This window comes from Centruroides sculpturatus, unplaced genomic scaffold (assembly GCF_000671375.1).
Source record: "Centruroides sculpturatus isolate CEXI.00-Female unplaced genomic scaffold, Cexi_2.0 scaffold131, whole genome shotgun sequence".
NCBI classification, from domain to species: domain Eukaryota; kingdom Metazoa; phylum Arthropoda; class Arachnida; order Scorpiones; family Buthidae; genus Centruroides; species Centruroides sculpturatus.
In genome coordinates, this window is record NW_019384439.1 from 151,030 (window position 1) to 170,419 (window position 19,390).

Here is a 19,390-nt window from a genome sequence, read left to right on the forward strand (position 1 = left end):
CCTGTTGGACAGTATGTTGTGCTGCTTTCGGTTAAAAAAAAATTATGTAACACGAGGGAAGCAGCAACAATCAAAGTGATTAAAAAAAATTATTATAAATATCGTAAATAACAGTTTAAAAATGCATATATACAGATATTTTTTGAAGGGGGACAATGGTCTTTACACAATTTGAAATCGATCTAACACAATGCTCAAATGCTCGTGTAAACGCGCGCCATCTATCGTAGGATAAATGTACTTCGCGGGAGTGTATTAAAAAATTAAAAAACTTTCCAAAGCTTCATGGCAATCGTACTATGCCACAAACCTTCGCTGGAGTATATTAAACAACTTCCCAAAGTTTCACGGCAATTGGATAAATGGTGTGGTAATGCATGAAGGACACACACACACACAGACAGACATACATTCATTTTTATATATATAGATGAGAATTCAGAAATAGGATCATCACTGAAACTAAACAAAAAAAAAATAAATAAATAAAATAACGCACATCAAAACAGATCTTTCAGTTTATCTCTGTACTTAATTCAGTTTGGGTACTGTTTCAAATTGTTGCTAAACTAAGTACTGCTTAGCAATGCCATCAAGAGTATTGTTAAACTCATTTTCTTGAAATGCTGTGAGCAGCAATCCTCACAGTGGTCTCACTGGTTTGAGGTTAAATAATTCGTAAAGCATATCAACAGCTGCACTGAGATCCACCATTTTGGAACTGCAGCACTGCTCTTGCAGCAAAAGTAGCAGTGCTGAATTTAACAAGCCATTTACTTAATATTTTACTATTAAATACTCTTGTGAATCGATTAGATCCATGAGTTTGGAACCTAACATAAACCCAAACATCCATTGTACCAGCATATTCATTTTCCTACTTATAACAAGATTTGTTGACTACTTTTACACTTCCTCAATGGCACTCCTCCACAACTATTGCTACCCACAAAAAAAATTCTTTCTAGTCTATTTCAATTTCAGTAGCTCGTTTTTATGAGATCAGTGGAATGAGAAACTTTTTCTTTTTTCCTTTATGCAAAAGTACATGCCTAGCATCACTAATTACAGCTGGGCTAGAAAATACATAAAATAAACAAAACATATATACCAGGGGTGGGCAAGCAAGAGGTCAGTGGGAGCCAAAATGTAGGTTTTGCAAAATGCATGGAGCTGCAGTTCTGTACTTTTTTATTCTGTACCGCAATTCTGCACTGCGAGTTTATTATATAAAAACTTTTACAGTACAATTTACAATCAAGAAGACTAAATACCAGCTAGAAACTGATGTTCAATCTTTCTCCTTTTATTTAAAACTAAAATTAAGCTCACAGCTCTTACCAATTCTCAGGTATATGAACAGGAAGATTTTTTGTATTTATGACTATAAGCTCAGATTTCTCCCATTCTATTTCTGCTTGTTTTTTAAGTAATAGCTCAGCCAATGTATTATTTCTTTTTTTTTCTGAATATCTTTTTTTTTTGTTCTATGTTCCTTCATTTTATTTTTCAATGTTCTATTAGTGCTCCCAAATATTCATTTACAAATGTTGTCATCTTTAAAATAAACTGGAATTTTGTGGGCACTACTCTTCAATAAACATCACTTTGTGTCTAAAGAGTTCTTTTTCATATATATACATAAACATCACTAAACCTGATAAATTTGTAAAGCCAAACAATTACTGGATTACATTGGGCTACTATTATATTTAATAAGAGATGGCACCTAACATCTCCCTCTAATGACAAATTATTTATAATTAATTAAATATAATCTCAGAAAAGAAGCTTGATGTAATCTGGTAGTTATTTAAGTTCTTTTTTATTTTGATAAGNTGTTTTCACAAAATTGTGGAAATAAAATTGTAAAAATAATAATAAAAAGCAAAAATTAACACTTTCAGTAAGAGCCGCATGTAACTCAAAAAGAGTTGCATGTGGCTCTTGGAGCCACATTTGCCAATGGTGGATATATACAATGGTAAATATTTACATGTATGTAAATATTGACCATTGTATATATGTTTATATATTTACCATTGAATATAAACAACTGACAAATGAAAAGAGTAATACAAATATACGTAAAAGGTGTGTACAATTAGCTTTGAAGTAATTAGATTGACAAAAGAGATTTAACAAGTATTTACAAGTAACAGAATGTGTACAATTTACAGAAAGTGACCATACCAACCACAAAGTGATCATGCAGTTACAAATGATAAGTATATATAATTAAAAGCAAAGTAATTTGGCTGACAAATGAGTATATGCACACACATACTTAAAGGTAAATGTAATAGATGTGACCCGACAGCAATTTAGGTATGAAATGGCATATATTCATGAGGCAGATGAGTGACATAACATGAGTCTGCATAGAGAACAAGTGAATATATATATATATATATATATATATATATTAAATAATGCTTTTAGCCCACAACTTAAATTTAGATTAAATTAGTTAACCTAATAAATAGGGGTGTAATAAATTGAAGGACTTACATGTGCAATGGGAACTAGGCACATGATGGAATTATCACAAGTTCTTGACTAGCTTGAGGAGTTTTTCATAAGTTTCTTTATTGTTGACAAAGTCCATGATAAATTCATGGATGTTGGGGGCAGTGGCAACCTATGTGGGTCGATAGATAGATAGATAGATAGCTTAATTGCATCCTCTCCCTCTCAAGCATGGAGCATTCAAAGAGGTAGTGCCAACTATCATCTTCAGTAACATAATTAGACAGTGACTCCTATCTTGTGAGTCTATGAACTGTTTAAGGTAGTGTTTCTCAACAAGGGCAATATCGCCCACATGTGGGCGTTTTTCCATGTTGAGGGGGGCGATTTGTATCAATTTATATTTGGGGGGCAAAAAACAATTTTCTGGGCGATATAGTAAAACATTATATTAAGAATTAATTAGATATTTTATTCATTATAACATACAATAATTAAACAAATAACATTATACTAGTCACTAGTCTGTTCAATGCAGTACAAATTTGGCGTTAGCCTTGGCCCTGGGCATCGGAATTTTGAAGTGAAGAGGGCGATACTACGTAACGGTTTTATTGAAGGAGGCAACGATTCGTTAGAGGTTTAAGGTATGAATTATAACAACCATGATTAGTCAGGAATAGAATAATGTAGCAATCCAGTATAAACTAGTTATAGCTATTAAAGTTTGTGAGTTCAGGAAAAACTAATATGAGATAAGAGTCTTTATGGAGTCCCAATTACACTGCTATAATTTTAGGTCATTCCATAGTAGTTTCTTAATAGCAAAGATGCTAATTTTGTGATAAGAGATGGGAAGTCTCATGTCCAGAGTGAGGGACTGTAGGAAAGGAGTGCATCTTTTTCGAATGGAGGATAAAAAGGTTAGCCCATGGATGTCAAGAGATTTAAGCAATGATCAGAGGTCATATTCTGGTCACTGTCTCTGGTCTCTTGTCTCTCACAAGCCGGTCGCTGATTGGCTAATCCAAATGATTAGCCAATCAGCGACCGGCTTGTGAGAGACAAGAGACCAGAATATGACCTCTGATCATTGCTTAAATCTCTTGACATCCGTCTTGTGAGAGACGAGAGACGGTGACCAGAATATGGCCCCAGTTTTGCTGAGGACCAGGAAGGAGATGACAATTTGAACAAGAACATTGAGAGAGAGAGAAACAATGTGTGTGTGTGTGCACATGCATGTCAATACATGCTCATGTGTGTGTAGGCACATAAAAGACATCATCTTAGGTTTCCTGATGAACCAACAAAATTTTTATGTGAACTGTGTGTATTAAATAGTGATTGAACACTTGTTCATAACTATGTCTATTTATTTTCATATAGTAACATTAATGTTGGAAAAAAGAGAGAACAACATATTGAAAATACATGCTAAAATCAGTTAGCCTTGACTCCATTTATTGAAAAATACTTTGGCCTCTAGGCTTTAAAGATTAACAAAGAGAGGTTATGATTTGATCCTGAGAAATTCCATGGATAAGCTTTTGATGTAAATCTTTTTGAACAAAGTGAGAAGGTTTGTTTCAATCATTTTCAATAAAATCCAAGTTAAAAAAATCCTAAGCAACTTATGAATAAATTTTATCAACATTTCACAGAATACTGCATGGCTCAGCAAAACCATTTCTGACTTATATTTGTTAGATTGCTGGTTTGCATCTCAAAAAGATTTTCTTTTTCAAATCAATATGATTTTTACATAAAATAATTGTAAATCACACACAAAATTTATAAATACAGTAGAACCTCTATTATCCGGACTAATTGGGGATGAAGGTAGTCCGGATAAGGAAAAATCCGGATAATCGAAAAAATACTTTAATTTGTCTTTTAATGATAATACAATACGTTTTCTTTTCGATGACATATCGGTAATATTAAAAGTAAATACTGTATTTAAATCGTGATCAGATTTTCAAGAAACAAACGTTCGTATTGAATTTGTACTACTACTGACCAACGCTAACAGACTACCTATTGTTTAAAAGGCCCTCTGGCGGCTCAAGAATAAGGATTTTATAAAATAAAAAGCAGTTGAAACTGCATTTTTATGAATAAAAATTTGACAAACTATCATTTTATGACGAGTAAAATATTTTCGTCGCGTTCGCGGCTTTTAAGTAATGCATAAACCTTCGAAACGCGAGGCCCTTCGGACCGCGAGGCATAGGCGGTGGCCCACGTCGTCCATGCCTTACGCCGCCCTTGGTCATAGAAATGATTTAATTTGAATATAAATTATTTATAAATACGTTTGTCAAGTTATATTTTTATTACGACGTAAAATATATTTAAGAGTTTACGACCACTGTGCTGGGTGAGACGTTGTTGAAACAAAAAAAGTTATGCATTCCATCATGTACATAAACAGTGTCGTAATTCGCCAAGTGCAAATCAGCAAATTCGTAAAATTTTTGTTTATTTTGGACAATCCGGATAATCGAAAATCCGGATAATGGAGGTCCGGATAATGGAGGTTCTACTGTACATCATGTCTTTAAATATAATTACAACTTTTACCAAAGATAAAACTTTGCTTCAGTCCTTCTTTCCATTTTTTGCACCATCCGCAGTTCATATGATAAATTACTGTTGGCCATGTTAAATTCATTTTTTATTTTATTTAAAATGTATTGTTATGATTGTGGCTAGGACACCAGATGACGCTTTTATCATACTTTATATTTTTTTACTACAGAGGCAGTAGCCTAAAAGGAAAGGTCGTCTCCATGAGTTTTGCGATTTTATGAACTGTGGACGGTGCAAAAAACGGAAAGAAGGATGGAAGCAAAGTTTTATCTTTGTTAAAAGTTGTAATTATATTTATTATATTGTTATTAAACATAAATTACTGTTGGCCATGTTAAATTCATTTTTTATTTTATTTATCACATCTTTATATATTTTGTCTCTATTTATTTTCTATTAAAATGTGAATTTTTGTCCTTTGAAAATTTATTTTCAGTTAAAAATAAATTTAGTTGAAATATTTTTACATTTGGGAATGTAAGATTATTACGAACTGAGATATGAACCAGTAATTTCACAAATATCAGTCAGGCATGGTGTCACCAAGCCACACAGTCTTCTTTGGATGGTTCCACCACACTGTTCATAAGCTCAAACTGAGGTTTGACTGTACTATTATATGAAAATTAAAGGTAATAAAAAAAAAAAAAGCATTTTTTTAAAATTCATATGATTGAATTAAGAAACAAATGAACAACTATAACCTTATAGATTGTGTTATTTGATTAGTTTCTTGAAAAACCTTACATTCAATCATTCCATAACAAATTTGTTCAATTACAATATTCCCAATTATCCAGTCTTTAACTGGCAGCAAGTATTTTTTTGTTTTATTTTTGTCTTTCCTTTATATATACACAGTAAAACATTTATTAATGAACACCTCTAATTAACAGACATTTTTACAACCCCCAGTATGTCCCTATTTAGAGGTAAATATGCTATTTGAAGGCAAATAGGACATCTATTATATTTACCTCTAAATAATAAATGCTATTGTCTATAACCAACCTTACGAAAATGCAATAACCAGCCTTCAATATTCTGAAAGAATTAATTATGCATTAAATATTTTAAAACAAAAACAAAGAATTGGTTCAAATACTCTTTCAGACAATGAATTTTGACTGTAAGTGTCAAATAAAGACTGGCTTAAAACAGGAATGAGGAAGAGGACAGATTATAAGAAGTCAAACAATATTCTTTATCTGTCAGAATTATAATTATGGTTAATTTGTCAATCGCCATTTATCATTATACATATTAATGTTATTAAACTTCTGTCTTATTGTTGGAATTAAGCTTATGATACCAAAAAACTATAAACTTTTCTGAAGTTATTCATTCATTTCACAAGAACCATAGTGTAGTAGTAATGAAAAAGAAACTTAGGATCATAAATGACGTCATAAATGCAAGAAAACTGAATATCTTCCCACACTTTAACATAGTTGGCAAATTGCCTTGCCTTCGTAACACAACCTTTGAACTTACACCAAACAAATGTCATAACCATTTTAACAGCTTTGTGGTGGCTAAAGTGTAATTTTTAATAAATCAGTTATTGAAAAAACAAAAATGTTTGAAAACTTACACCTACTTGATAACTACAAAGCAAAGCCCTATATAGATTTTTATTAGTTGCTTAGATCATACATTATGTTATAAATGTAAAAATTCAAAATATATTTCCCATCCCTTGAAGTGGAATACAAATTGCCTTTGTAACTCACATTCGAACAAGATTCAATTAAAATGAGATTTTTACAGCTGAAAAAATAAAGAATATATTGTATACCTATTTTAATTACATATGATACATATACTTTTCAGCATATTCATATTCCTAATGAAAATTTGATGTTTTCATAATCCATCAAATTCTTCACTATGACGACTAGGTTAAAGATAAAGTATAGCCCCCACCATGTACAGTACTTCAGAATAGCAGACACCTCTAAATAGTGGACAAACTTCTTAGTCCCGATGATGTCTCCTATTTGGAGATTATACTGTATATGTATGCTGTAAGAACTTTCCTAATTTCAATAGAGAGAAAAAAATCACTATAGTCAAAATTTACTTTAAGTTTCAAAACCTTTTTCTTTATTACTTTTTAAATGTAATAACTCCAATTTGTTTTGTTTCATATTTTATTTTTAAAACACTAAAATAATAATGCTTATCAGCTAGAAATGAAAATATTTTAAATTTTTATTGCATCATTGAATTTGTCTAACAATGAAATACAGCTCATATTACATATATGTAATTAATTTAGTAATACGAAAATAACCAGTAAAATCTAATCATTTGATCATTTGGATTTATAAAAATCTTCAGTTTTCTTAAAATATATTTTTTCTAAAAGCACTGATTTTGAAACAATGGAAGTACTTGAAATCCATATTTAAATGATCTTGTGGACAGTGTAATAATTAATACAATGATATACAGTAATATCTCGACTTAAGCGAACCCGGAGTTACGCGATTTTCAAATCTCGTCTATTCATCTTTTGTTTGAACGCCACGCAACCCTTGATTACTCACTCCCCCCAAACTATTGTTCAGCTTACATGTTCGGATGTGTCGCATTGAATCGACACATAGCTACAATTTATTTTGTTATTTATTTCTGTGTTCGTTATATCTACGGAGACTTGAGAGACTCTACTATGTCATCCAAACGAAGTAGAACTAATTCTTCTGCATCAAACAAGAAAAGAAAAACTTTATCTTTGGAATGTAAAGTTAACATTGTGTATGTTCGTAAAGTCAAACGAGTTAAACGAGAATGACGTCATCGTTATTCCTATTTTGTTAGACTTTTCGAACGATTCGTTACTAACGCGTTTAACTCGTTTGACTTTACGAACGTACCCATTATTAAAGACTTCGATACAAAAATGAAAATTTGTGAATTGGCAAAGAAGTTTGATCTACCGGAATTGTCGGTCAGAACAATTATAAAAGGCAAAGAAAAAATTCTCGAAGCTGTGAAAAATGCTCAATCTTTAAATTCAAGCATCATTCGTAAACGTCACAGTATTATCGCTGAGATGGAAACAATGTTAAAATTATAGTGTAATAATCAAGTAAATGTGAAAAATTGTAAAATAATATAGGCCTAATTTGTTATACATATATGTATTATCTAAGATTTTATTAAACATTTTTTTCTAAATTGTTGTTTTCTTTAGTCTCCGGCCCAATTAAAAATTATTTGTATGTATTTATATGTGAAATTATAACCCGACTTATAAATTCGACTTACGCGATTACCGCTCATTCCCACCTATCGCATAAGTTCGGGGTATTACTGTATTTTGTATATTGTGACAAAAAATGAAATTCACTAAACTAACTTTTGGAAATTTTATTAATGTAATCAGAATAACAGAGAATATTTTAAATTCATATGAGTAAAATAATCTAAAAGAAGTAAGTGTTTTCTTCTTTCTTTTAAATTCATTACATACATAAGCATAAAACATTCTTTTTCTGTAATTTTACAGGAATATTTTAAAAAACTGGTATTCTACATCATGAATAAATTTTATTACTTGTTTACTTTTATTATACAAAACTAGATTCAATAATCTAGTTTTGTATAATAAAAGTAAACAAGTAATAAAATTTATAGTAATAAAAGCAAATAACTATATAATATAATAATTAGTAATTTATCTAATAATTTACTTTAAAAAAGATTCTCTGATTCTGGAATATATTTTGATAATAATATTTAATAACTATTTAATTTTATATAATTCTAATCACTATAAACTATTCTTTGAATCCATGTTTTTCTGTTGTTTGTCCAGTTTGACCTAATCTACTGAGACTAATTGCTTTATTTATTAATGCTTGAAGCAATTATTTTATATTTAACTAGGCCTTTCAATACATATGGAATGTGTAACAGTTTATGTATCTTTTTAAATATGGTTCTTCGGTATCTATTTTGAATATAAAACAATGTACTTTTTAAAAGCTGCATTTTAAATCTATGGTTTCTCAATATACTGTTTTCAAATTAATTCCTTTACCCTCCAAATTACTAAATGACATTCACATATCTATTGTACAGTTTTGTATTTAATCTGTTTATAATTATTACTTTCTTGACCTGTTCCACCAACCTTCATTAAAACAACACTTAATATACTGTACCTTTTTCTAATGACTTCTTAAAAGAAGTAACATTTCATTAGAAAGTTTCATTTCACCTACATTCTTTAACACGATTTAATGAGCCATTCCTTAACAGCCCTATCCTGTTGCATCAGATGTAATTAGTTCCTTAAAAACATCAACATAGCTATATCTTGTATGATTAGTTGGGCATGTGCAATATGACTGAACTAAAGCTGAAATGAACAAGAACTTCAAATTATACAAAATGTAGAAAAACATATTTTTATCAATTTGTGTAGAATTCAAAAATATAAAGTATGAGCCATTATTTATTGTGACATTGTCACAATGCCGAGCTTCAATTTTTAATCATATTTTTAATTTATTTAATTTAAAATATAAGCTCTCCATCTCAAATTAGTACTGTAGTGTAATGCCCCTGTACATCATACTTTTCCTTTACCAATAGAGTCATGATGGTCATCTATCTCAGTGTTCTGCAACCGGTGTGCCGTCACAAGGTGAAAGGTGTGACGTGAACTTTTACATATTCTATTAATTTCAAGTTTTACTTATATATTTTTATCATAGTTGTCGTGTTTCTTATGTTTGTATTTCATTCACTGATGAAATAAGATGATGTTAAAGTAATAAACATATATGTCATCCCAGTACTCGCTTATTCTTTTGGAGTTATACATTGGACTCACAGATCTTAAGCAACTCCAAATGAAAACAACAACAACACTTAAGCATAAACAACATTATCCTAAATCTGCCATAGAGAGATTAACCCTTCCACGTAAAGGTGGCTGATATGGCCTGATTGACATAGTTAACCTCCACAACAAACAAATACAGACATTGCGAGAGTTTTTCTACAAAAAACAAGAAACGTCACAGTTACATAAAGCAGTAACTCTAGCAGACTCAAGTAATACACCATTAAATTTACATTCACAACGTATGGACACGACACAACATATAAATAGCATAGACACCATCAAGCAATCGTGGGCTCGAAAGGCACTCCATGGCAGACATCCTTATGACCTGGCCCAGAATTTTGTTGACAAAACTGCGTCAAACAGCTGGTTAGCTTGGGGATGCCTCTTTGGGGAGACGGAAGGATTCATGATTGCCATACAGGATCAGGTCGTAAATACTAAAAACTACAGAAAACACATATTCAAAGATATAACAATCATAAATGACACATGCAGAAAATGTCACATTATATCAGAAACCATATAACACATCACTTCTGGTTCCAAGCCCTTGGCACAGACAGATAATTTACATAGACATAATCAAGTAACAAATATAATACACCAAGAGTTTGCAAACAAATACAAATTATTAGATATCCACAAACCATACTACAAATGCATTCCACAGACAATATTGCACAAGCAAAAACTGTACTATGACAGAGCCAAAATCACAGATAAAACAATTTACCACAATAGACCAGACATCCCACTCATTGACAAACACAATAAAATCACATACATTATAGACATAGCCATTCCAAACACTCACAATGTACTAAACATATACACTGAAAAAGTTAGTAAGTACACAGAACTTGCCCAGGAAATAAGGCATCTGTGGAGGATAGATAGGGTTCTTATTATACCTGTTGTCCTCTCCTCTACAGGTGTCATACCATACACACTACACAAAAGCTTGGGAACATTAAAATTGAATAGAAACACATACATTACACTACAGAAGGCCACTATATTGAATACGTGTCATATTGTTAGGAAATTCAAGAATACAGACACACACATTTAATTTTTTATCTTGTTTTGAAGTTACTGTCTTGACTTTGGTCCGGCATAGTACACAGCCATTGGTGTCAACCGAATGTAACTCACAAAACTCAACATAATAGTAATAATAGGTTTATGGCATTACAAAATTCTATTAATAGTATAATATCATACGTTTTTGAGGGGAATAACATTTTGGTATGCCGTGTTGAGTCATGTTGAGTCACAGGTGTGCGCGAGTAGAGAAAGTTTGCGGAATACTAATCTATCTAATACATTTCAGGTGAAAATTTTTGAATTGAAATAACATGACCTCCGGTTTGCATTGGAAGTTCATACAGAGTTAATTGGGGCCCCTTGCCCCTAAGATTTCCATATCTGGTCTTGGATTTCATCTACCTAACTCTGTTCTCAAGATTAAAGAAAAACAGATGGACAGATGACAGTGGGAATTTGTAAGTCTACAATTTTTCAAATTGCAGCCCAGTAATGTTATTTATGTTAGAATTTATGTTCAGCAATCACAATCAGCAAATTTATGTTAGAATAATTTTATCAGATATTACAGTAGAGTGTCAATTTTCCGAAAGTCAATCATCCAAAAGAATTCCAGTCAGAAAATTTAAGTTTACGCCAGTGCTGTGGCGCTTCAATCTTTGGCTATGTCTTGGGCTACTCAAATATTTTATGTTTTTGATACTAAATTAACATCTGAAGTATAATTTTTTATTGTTTGTACAAAATAAAAAAATAATTTTTAACGATACAATAGTTTTTGTTAGGCTTAACATCGACGAAAATTCAACGCGAAGCGACACGCAACGGAGAAAATTTTCGAAATCAGATACGTTAAATTATTTTTTCATACGTAAATCAGTTATCCAAAATATCAGTTATCCGGACAACCCCAGTCCCCAATTGATTTGGAAAATTGACGCTCTACTGTATTTAAAATTATGTTAAAATTGATAATTATGGCATAACTGACAACTCTGTCTAACCACAAGCAATGTTGCACATTGCAGATTAAACATACATAGAATATTATTTTGTTGCCGAATTAGATCTATGGCAAAATAAGAATGCTGAAAAGTTAAATTATTGGAATGCATAGTTCTTGATAAATAATTATCTTTTGGTGAAACAATCTGAGAACCTTCTTGCCAAATTTAAAAAATTATAAATTTATTGCAATTTTACTAGTGACAAGTTAATAATCAGCATCAGCTATAATTAAGGGCTATAAATTGATAGTAGTAACAATTTATAACCTTAATTTAAATAAAGCAACATCTGATATGTTACTAAAGAGAATTTTCTTGAATTCTTCTGTTTTCATCAATACCTATTATGAACATAAATCTCACACTCTAACCTTATGGAAGAATTCAAGAGTTATTCAAATTTTATAAATTTACTAGCAGACCCCGCCACGCATTGTTGTGGCTCAAAATGTATCTATTATAAATATATAACATTTCTCCCATGGGGGGAGGGAATTTTTCAAAAAATCCCTTTTTATTGTACATTGACTGTTGATATTAGAAAGACATTTAACAACAGTAAAAGCTCACTAGTACTTTCAACTCTGCATTAATGTCATCTTCAGACAATAATTCTTGGCATATAACTGGGGTGGCCAACCTGCGGCTCGTGAGCCACATGTGGCTCCTTGAAGGATTATTTGTGGCTCTCGATAAATGTACCCGAGTTCCCTTTTCATTTTTGTGTTATTATATTTTAAAAAATTATTATCATTCCGTATGTGTTTCAAAATGTCTTTTAAATTACTAACAACAAATATGAAAGACTAAGTGCAACGTTGTAACAATTTCATTTCCGTCCAAGTTAAGAATGATATGACTCATCGAAAACTGCGCAAACGAACATAAACAGTGGCGTAATCGTCCGCTATCGATTGACTTCAGACTGATTTTGAATTTGTAAATTATCATTGCAATGGACAGTTGACATTGTGCTCTGGAGGAAACAATTTGTATCACTTTTGCTACGGATATAATTTGTAATCTGGAATTTTTTGCATACCTTTTTAATACGTATTTAATTGCGGCTCGCGAAAAATTTCAAATTTTGAAAAATGGTTCGGACTATCAAGGAGCTTGGCCACCCTGGGCATATAACATGCAGTTACATTGATATATTCAATGTAACTGCATGTTCAATCTGCCTTGCTTGAAGATGACATTAATGCAGTGTTAAAAGTATTAGCAAGTTTTTTCTGTAACTAAACTTATTTATTTAAATATGATCTATCTAACATAATCAAACTTCCTAAACTTTGGTAATGAAGCTTGTTTTTGTTTAATGCATTTTAAACAACATGGAAAGCTTAAAAACAAGAGGCTTTGCCTTAAGAATTTGATTATCATTATTCTCAGCAATACACCTATTTTATAGGGGGTTACTAATAATCAGAGCTGTGGAGTTGGAGTCATGGAGTTTTAGCTGGAGTCGGAGTTGTCAAAACATCCACCAACTCCGACTCCTTTTTACTTTCCAACTTGTTATATATAGGGCCTATATAAAACAGAAAAGTATTGGAATCGTGTCAAATTTGACCCTCCAAGTCTTTTTTGCAAATCTACACGTTTGGAAACCTCCCTAACCCCCAAAAAAGTCAATAAAAGGGAAAAATTAGAATGCATGTGTGTGTTGACATCTAATTTGTTTAATTTCTTTATTTTCTGTTCTGAGATATTAAACAATATCTCAGAATGGGTAAAGTTTAAGAAACGAAATGTGGTACTGTAGCTTGCATATAAAGGGGCATTAATTAATTAATTAATACTATTAAATTTTTGTTCTTAATTAAAGATTGACAGGATGAAGACATAAAACGGGTCATGTGTCATATCTCTTAATGAATATTTTACATGTATTTTACATATTTATTTATTTTACATATTCTTAATGAATATTTTATATTTAAAAAAAAAATAATAATAATAATAGAACTGGTTCTACCCTCAAAGTAATCTCTTTTGTCATTTTATAATAGTACAGTAAAACTTGTTAAGATGTTCTCGCCTAAGATGTTAGAATGTGTATGGGGACACGATTTAGTTCAACCAGTTTGACGCTTAATAACTAACTCCTGTGTTAAACCATCTGACTCTGATTCTAACCACCCTGACCACAGAAATTATTAGGCTTCAAACAGGGGAACAAAATCATGCCCTCCACACACAGTCTAATATCCACATATAGAAAAGAAACCTCAAATCTTTTGCGTATCTCAAAATTTCAAGGTGTCCTGAGTCCAAAAATGTAAAAATTTGGAAAGGGTCATTTTTTGACCAAGCACTACACTTTCTCTCTGTTATATATAACAGCCAGAAAAGTAAAAATTATCGAATACATATTTATATATTACTTAGAGGAGTCTTATAGCTTTGGAATAAAAAGTTTCTACGTTCTATCTTTATTAGAACTCTATTTATTGAATCTTTTATTCTGAGGTCACATGATGACAGAATTTCCAGGTCTCTTTTGGTAACAAGTCCGCCCCTGGTTGAAGTCGGAGTCGGTAGATTTTTACGCGACTTCACAGCCCTGCTAATGACAAGTAAGTTTCTACATCTGAATGAAGCAGTTTGAATCTTAGAGCCATGGACATGCCCTTATACCACGTTCGCACACAATCTACGACTCACTTCGATCTCGATTTACCCACAATCTGGATTGTGACTGTCGCTAGTCGAACGTCGTGCTGTTCGCACAGGCAGTCCGCTCGAGAAGAACCTGGCTATTACACGCGATCATAAAACTGACGTAACTACACGGTAAGTCACAAACACCAACAAACAAAATGGAAGTTTTGGTTAGAAACAAATACTTTTTCTTGCCGTACATCTAATAATAGACAGATGTTGTCATCTCTCCAGCTGTCTTTTTTATTTCTCTGTCGATAGCCCGACACGTGTTCCGCAGCCATCTTGTATTTTCTCGCGCGCGTGGGATTGTGGGATCTCTTATGACTGGATCTAGTTTCGAGAACTCTCTCTAGTCGATCGAGATTGAAACGGTCGAGAGCGTTCGCACCACGGAACTCTCTCCAACCTTAGTCACAATCTAGATCGAAATGCTTGGTGCGAACGGGGTATTAGGAGTAAAAGTGTCAAAGGAATCAATGGTCTAAGTACAAGCCTTTACGAGATATAACTTCCTAAAATTAAACACACAACAGGCTTAACAGTAACACAGAAAACATTTGATTTTTAGCACCGTTTTGAGAAACAGTTCAGGAATTTTTTCACTTTTAAATTTTATCCCATTTTTGAGGGTCTTCAAAATTCTAGATAGACCAATTTTGGGGAAGAGCTATATCTCAGAAAAGTCATATATAGACCATCAGCACCAGTTCCGTTGACTTTTTATTCATACAAGCAAGATTTACAGCTCCAATAAGGCCCCAACCATCTCGTTCAGAGCTAGAATCTTACTCTAATGATTGTATATATAATCCGTAACTTTGTCTTAGTAGTTGATGTTATATATTACATATAATTTGTAACTTAAAGTCTGTTAATAAAAGAAAAGGGGGGCTGATTTGTGAGCAATTTACAAATCTGTTATTGACCAAATGAACAATTTTGGTAATATTTTAAAATTATAGATCCCGCCATCATGATACTGTTGATATTATGGGCGTCACCATATTAAGGTACACCCTAAGACGTCTGCAAGATATAGTGCAAAGAGAATGAAATCTTCCGCAACAAGAAAAAGTTGTCCAGAAATGCATCAAAAGCTGTAGTCACATAACTGACTAATGTCAAAGTCAGGTCACGTGACACATGTGCACGTCCGCCCTCCAACACAGCTCTAAGACAAAAACAAGCTTAAGCAATAGTGGCTTGAACGGTGCATAGTCAGTAAGTAGTCCTATGATTTTTTTTGTTTATAGGGCTTTTTAAATGAGTTTCCATTCATATATTCTGTGTTTTGGACATGTCTAGCATGTATGTCTCTATTGTAAATAAAAGTAAGAGAGAAAACGTTGGTGTATGGTTTATAAAGCTTTACCTTTAATTCGTTTTAAAAGGTCACAGACGAATTAAATTAAAACTTCTGGCTAGTAATAACTATAAATGCACCTATTTTAATAAATTTCCATGTTCGATATTTAATAAAACTATTACTGCTAAATTATAAACAGATTAAGTGAATATATTTTTTAAATTTTAATTGTAACTAATTAGACAATATAGTTTGGTGTTAAAGTTATTGTTTAATTCGCCGAGTGCATCATTCTAATGAAGCATATGGAAAAATTATCATGCTCGATATATCCAGGCACAATACACATTATGAAGTATATTCTTTTCAGAAAAACACACGATTCTGAATTTAATATTATCGCCGAATATACATAAATTTATAAATCGTAAAGATTAATAAATACTAAACATTTAAATCAGGTAGCACAATTCTTGCTACTAAGCCTAAGCACATGGTATCTCACAACATGTCAAGTGTTAGAAGTTATTTTATATATAGCCAAAATTTGATATATGATAAATATAAATGAAATAAATTATAACACTCACTATTAACCATTTCACCAGCCATTTTATATTTGGTAACAACCAAATCTTGAGCAATGGTCGGTTCATTTTCTTCTTTGTCCGCCATTTTACTAATTTTACCCAGAATTCTCTACTAATAATTTTGGGCATGCTCCGAGAAAGTTGTATTTCGGAGGGGGTTATATCTCATGACACCTCTTAAATTTTAAATACTAAGCTGTTTTTTTAATTAATTGACAAATAATTTCGTTTTTGTTTAAATGAAAGTGATTACATGTAATCTAATATGAAACAATAACAACTTCTTTTTTAAAATAAAAACATTTGCAATTAAAAATACAGTACAGTATATAATTATTCCTATTGAAATAGGACACATTTTAAGATGATTTGATTCGGTTTTATTGGATTAATTAAGGCAAGGTACTACATTAGAGATCTGCCGAGAGGAATGTTTCCCAAGAGGTTTATTATGGAAAACTGGCCAGGTGTTACTGACGTGAAGAAAACTCAGAAAACCCCACGTGGTAAGTCCACTGGTGAGGCGCGAACCCACAACCAACTACCGGTGTTTAGTGGTTTTATCCACTCGACCACTAGTGGGCTCTATTTTTAAACCTTAATACTTATTTTAAAAGTTAAGTCAGGAAGTAAAGGTATCTGCGCAACTCCATAGAAATCAGAGCGCACGTAGAAGAAACGTTGCCTGTGGACATTCAGCACCAACAAGCTAAAATATACTACATAGAGTAGATGTAGCGACGCCATGTTTAATTAAAGAAAATTGAATATACCTCCGCCATTTTCCTTTTAGTCAAAGAAGCGTGCCATTTGTGTTCTGTAAAGGCAATGAGCTATAATATTCTAACTCGTGTAAAAGTGTGTGAAGGAAAAGAAGAGTTTTAATCCTTAACTAAGATGGTGTGAATCAAAATGATCCTACTTAGTTTTTTTTTTTTTTAATTTTGAAAGTAAATAACAAGGCATTTCTTTTTAGTCAAAGAAGCGTGCCATTTGTGTTCTGTAAAGGCAATGAGCTATAATATTCTAACTCGTGTAAAAGTGTGTGAAGGAAAAGAAGAGTTTTAATCCTTAACTAAGATGGTGTGAATCAAAATGATCCTACTTAGTTTTTTTTTTTTTTTTTTAATTTTGAAAGTAAATAACAAGGCATTTCTTTCTTTAACCCTTTATTTAAATGTTTCTAAACAAGACAAAATAATCTGTAGCAATAAGTTAAATGCATTTCTAAACATTCTTAATTTTGCTTTCCCGACTTTATGTCTTATGACTATATTTATGTATACATAAATACATAACAAGGGAAAGCATAGAATTGTGTCAAATTTGACCCTCAGAATTTTTTGCAAAACTCCGCGTTTTGAAACCTCCTAAACCCTAAAAAGTTAAAAAAAAATGATAACAAAAAATAGAAAAAATATTCCGTGTATGTGTGTGTTGGCATCTATAAGAAACGAAATTTGGCATGTTACTTTGTATATAAGGAGCATTGATGCTATTAAATTTTGGTGGTTAAAGGGTAAAGGGGTGGGGAGGTAGAGGGGTGTCATGTGTCATATCTCGCGAGAGGTCGGACTTAATGAAGATATTATTCGTTACTAACATTTACAATTTGTTTTAATAAAATTCATCACTACCCTCAAAATTAAACTTTTTGCCATTCGATAATATCGTATATTCCGGCGTATAAGACGACTTTTTAACCCAGGAAAATCTTCTCAAAAGTCGGGGGTCGTCTTATACGCCGGGTGCCGTCTTATAGGGCGGGTGCTGCAGTCGGCAGGGACGCCCAGAGTATGGATAGAGATAGATCGGCACTGTGCCCAGAAAAACACTCATCTTTCACCCGTCCGCCCCACCTTTGTATGTATCCTATTACCGTACATCTTCCCTGCCTCTCAAATCTTATTCGGCGAGTATATCCCAAATTCTATATTTTAACTGTAAAAGTCGGGGGTCGTCTTATAAGCCGGAATATACGGTAATTAAAAATATAAAAGTTATAAATAAAAGTTTCTTCTTCTAATAGTGAGACTAATGATGTTAATGATGCATGGAGTACTCAATCTGTACACATCCCAATGGTGCAGTTTCTACATATCGGTCTCTTTCACTTACTGGCATGTTTTCTTTGTCTATTTTTGATGGGCAATTGCAATACTTCTATCACTTCTATTTTCCACAATTATTAACTCCTAGTAACCTCTTAGAAGAATTTTAACTTCAACAATGTGGTTCATAACATAACAAACATCAAAATGTAGGTTTTCAATGTAAATATTTCTACAAGTTAAAACCAAAATTTTCATAAACTGCAAACTAAAGCGAGTAGTTATTTATTGTGATTTCGTCACAATGCCAGGCTGCAATTTTAATCACATTTTTAATTTATTTAATTTAAAATATATACTCTTCAAATTAGTAGCGGCTTGCCCCTGTACATCATACTTTTCCTTTAACAATAGAGTCGTAATAGTCATCTATCTAACACCTTTCAGGTGAAAATTTTTGAATTGAAATAACATGGCTTCCGGTTTGCATCTGAAGTTTGTATAGTTAACCGGACCTCATGCCCCTAAGGTTTCCATATCTGGTCTCGGATTTCATTTATCTAACTCCGTTCTCGAGATTAAGGAAAAACAAACGGACAAACGAACGGGTATACGACAATGGAACTTTATCAGCCGATTGCACAGACAACGTTTAGAGGCCGACGGCGGTTTACAGATCGGGTAAACAGCTGTTCGGAAAAATTTCATTGCAGAGACGGCGTTTCTCGCCTGCCACAATGTAGACAGTGATTAGAAACAAGTTATTTGACCTATTTTCTAGACTCATT

General features: G+C 32.2%; 1 protein-coding gene across 1 annotated transcript in view; it reads right to left on the reverse strand.

Annotated features, from left to right (window-relative positions):
• The window catches only part of LOC111620095 (proliferation-associated protein 2G4-like), a 23,919-nt gene extending 7,231 nt beyond the window's left edge, over positions 1 to 16,688 (reverse strand). Inside the window, exon 1 of the mRNA XM_023361939.1 lies at positions 16,552 to 16,688. Within this exon, the coding sequence (XP_023217707.1) occupies positions 16,552 to 16,636 (85 nt within the window). The 5' untranslated portion in view covers positions 16,637 to 16,688. The remainder of the gene's footprint in view (positions 1 to 16,551) is intronic.
• Between the last annotated feature and the right edge of the window lie 2,702 nt (positions 16,689 to 19,390).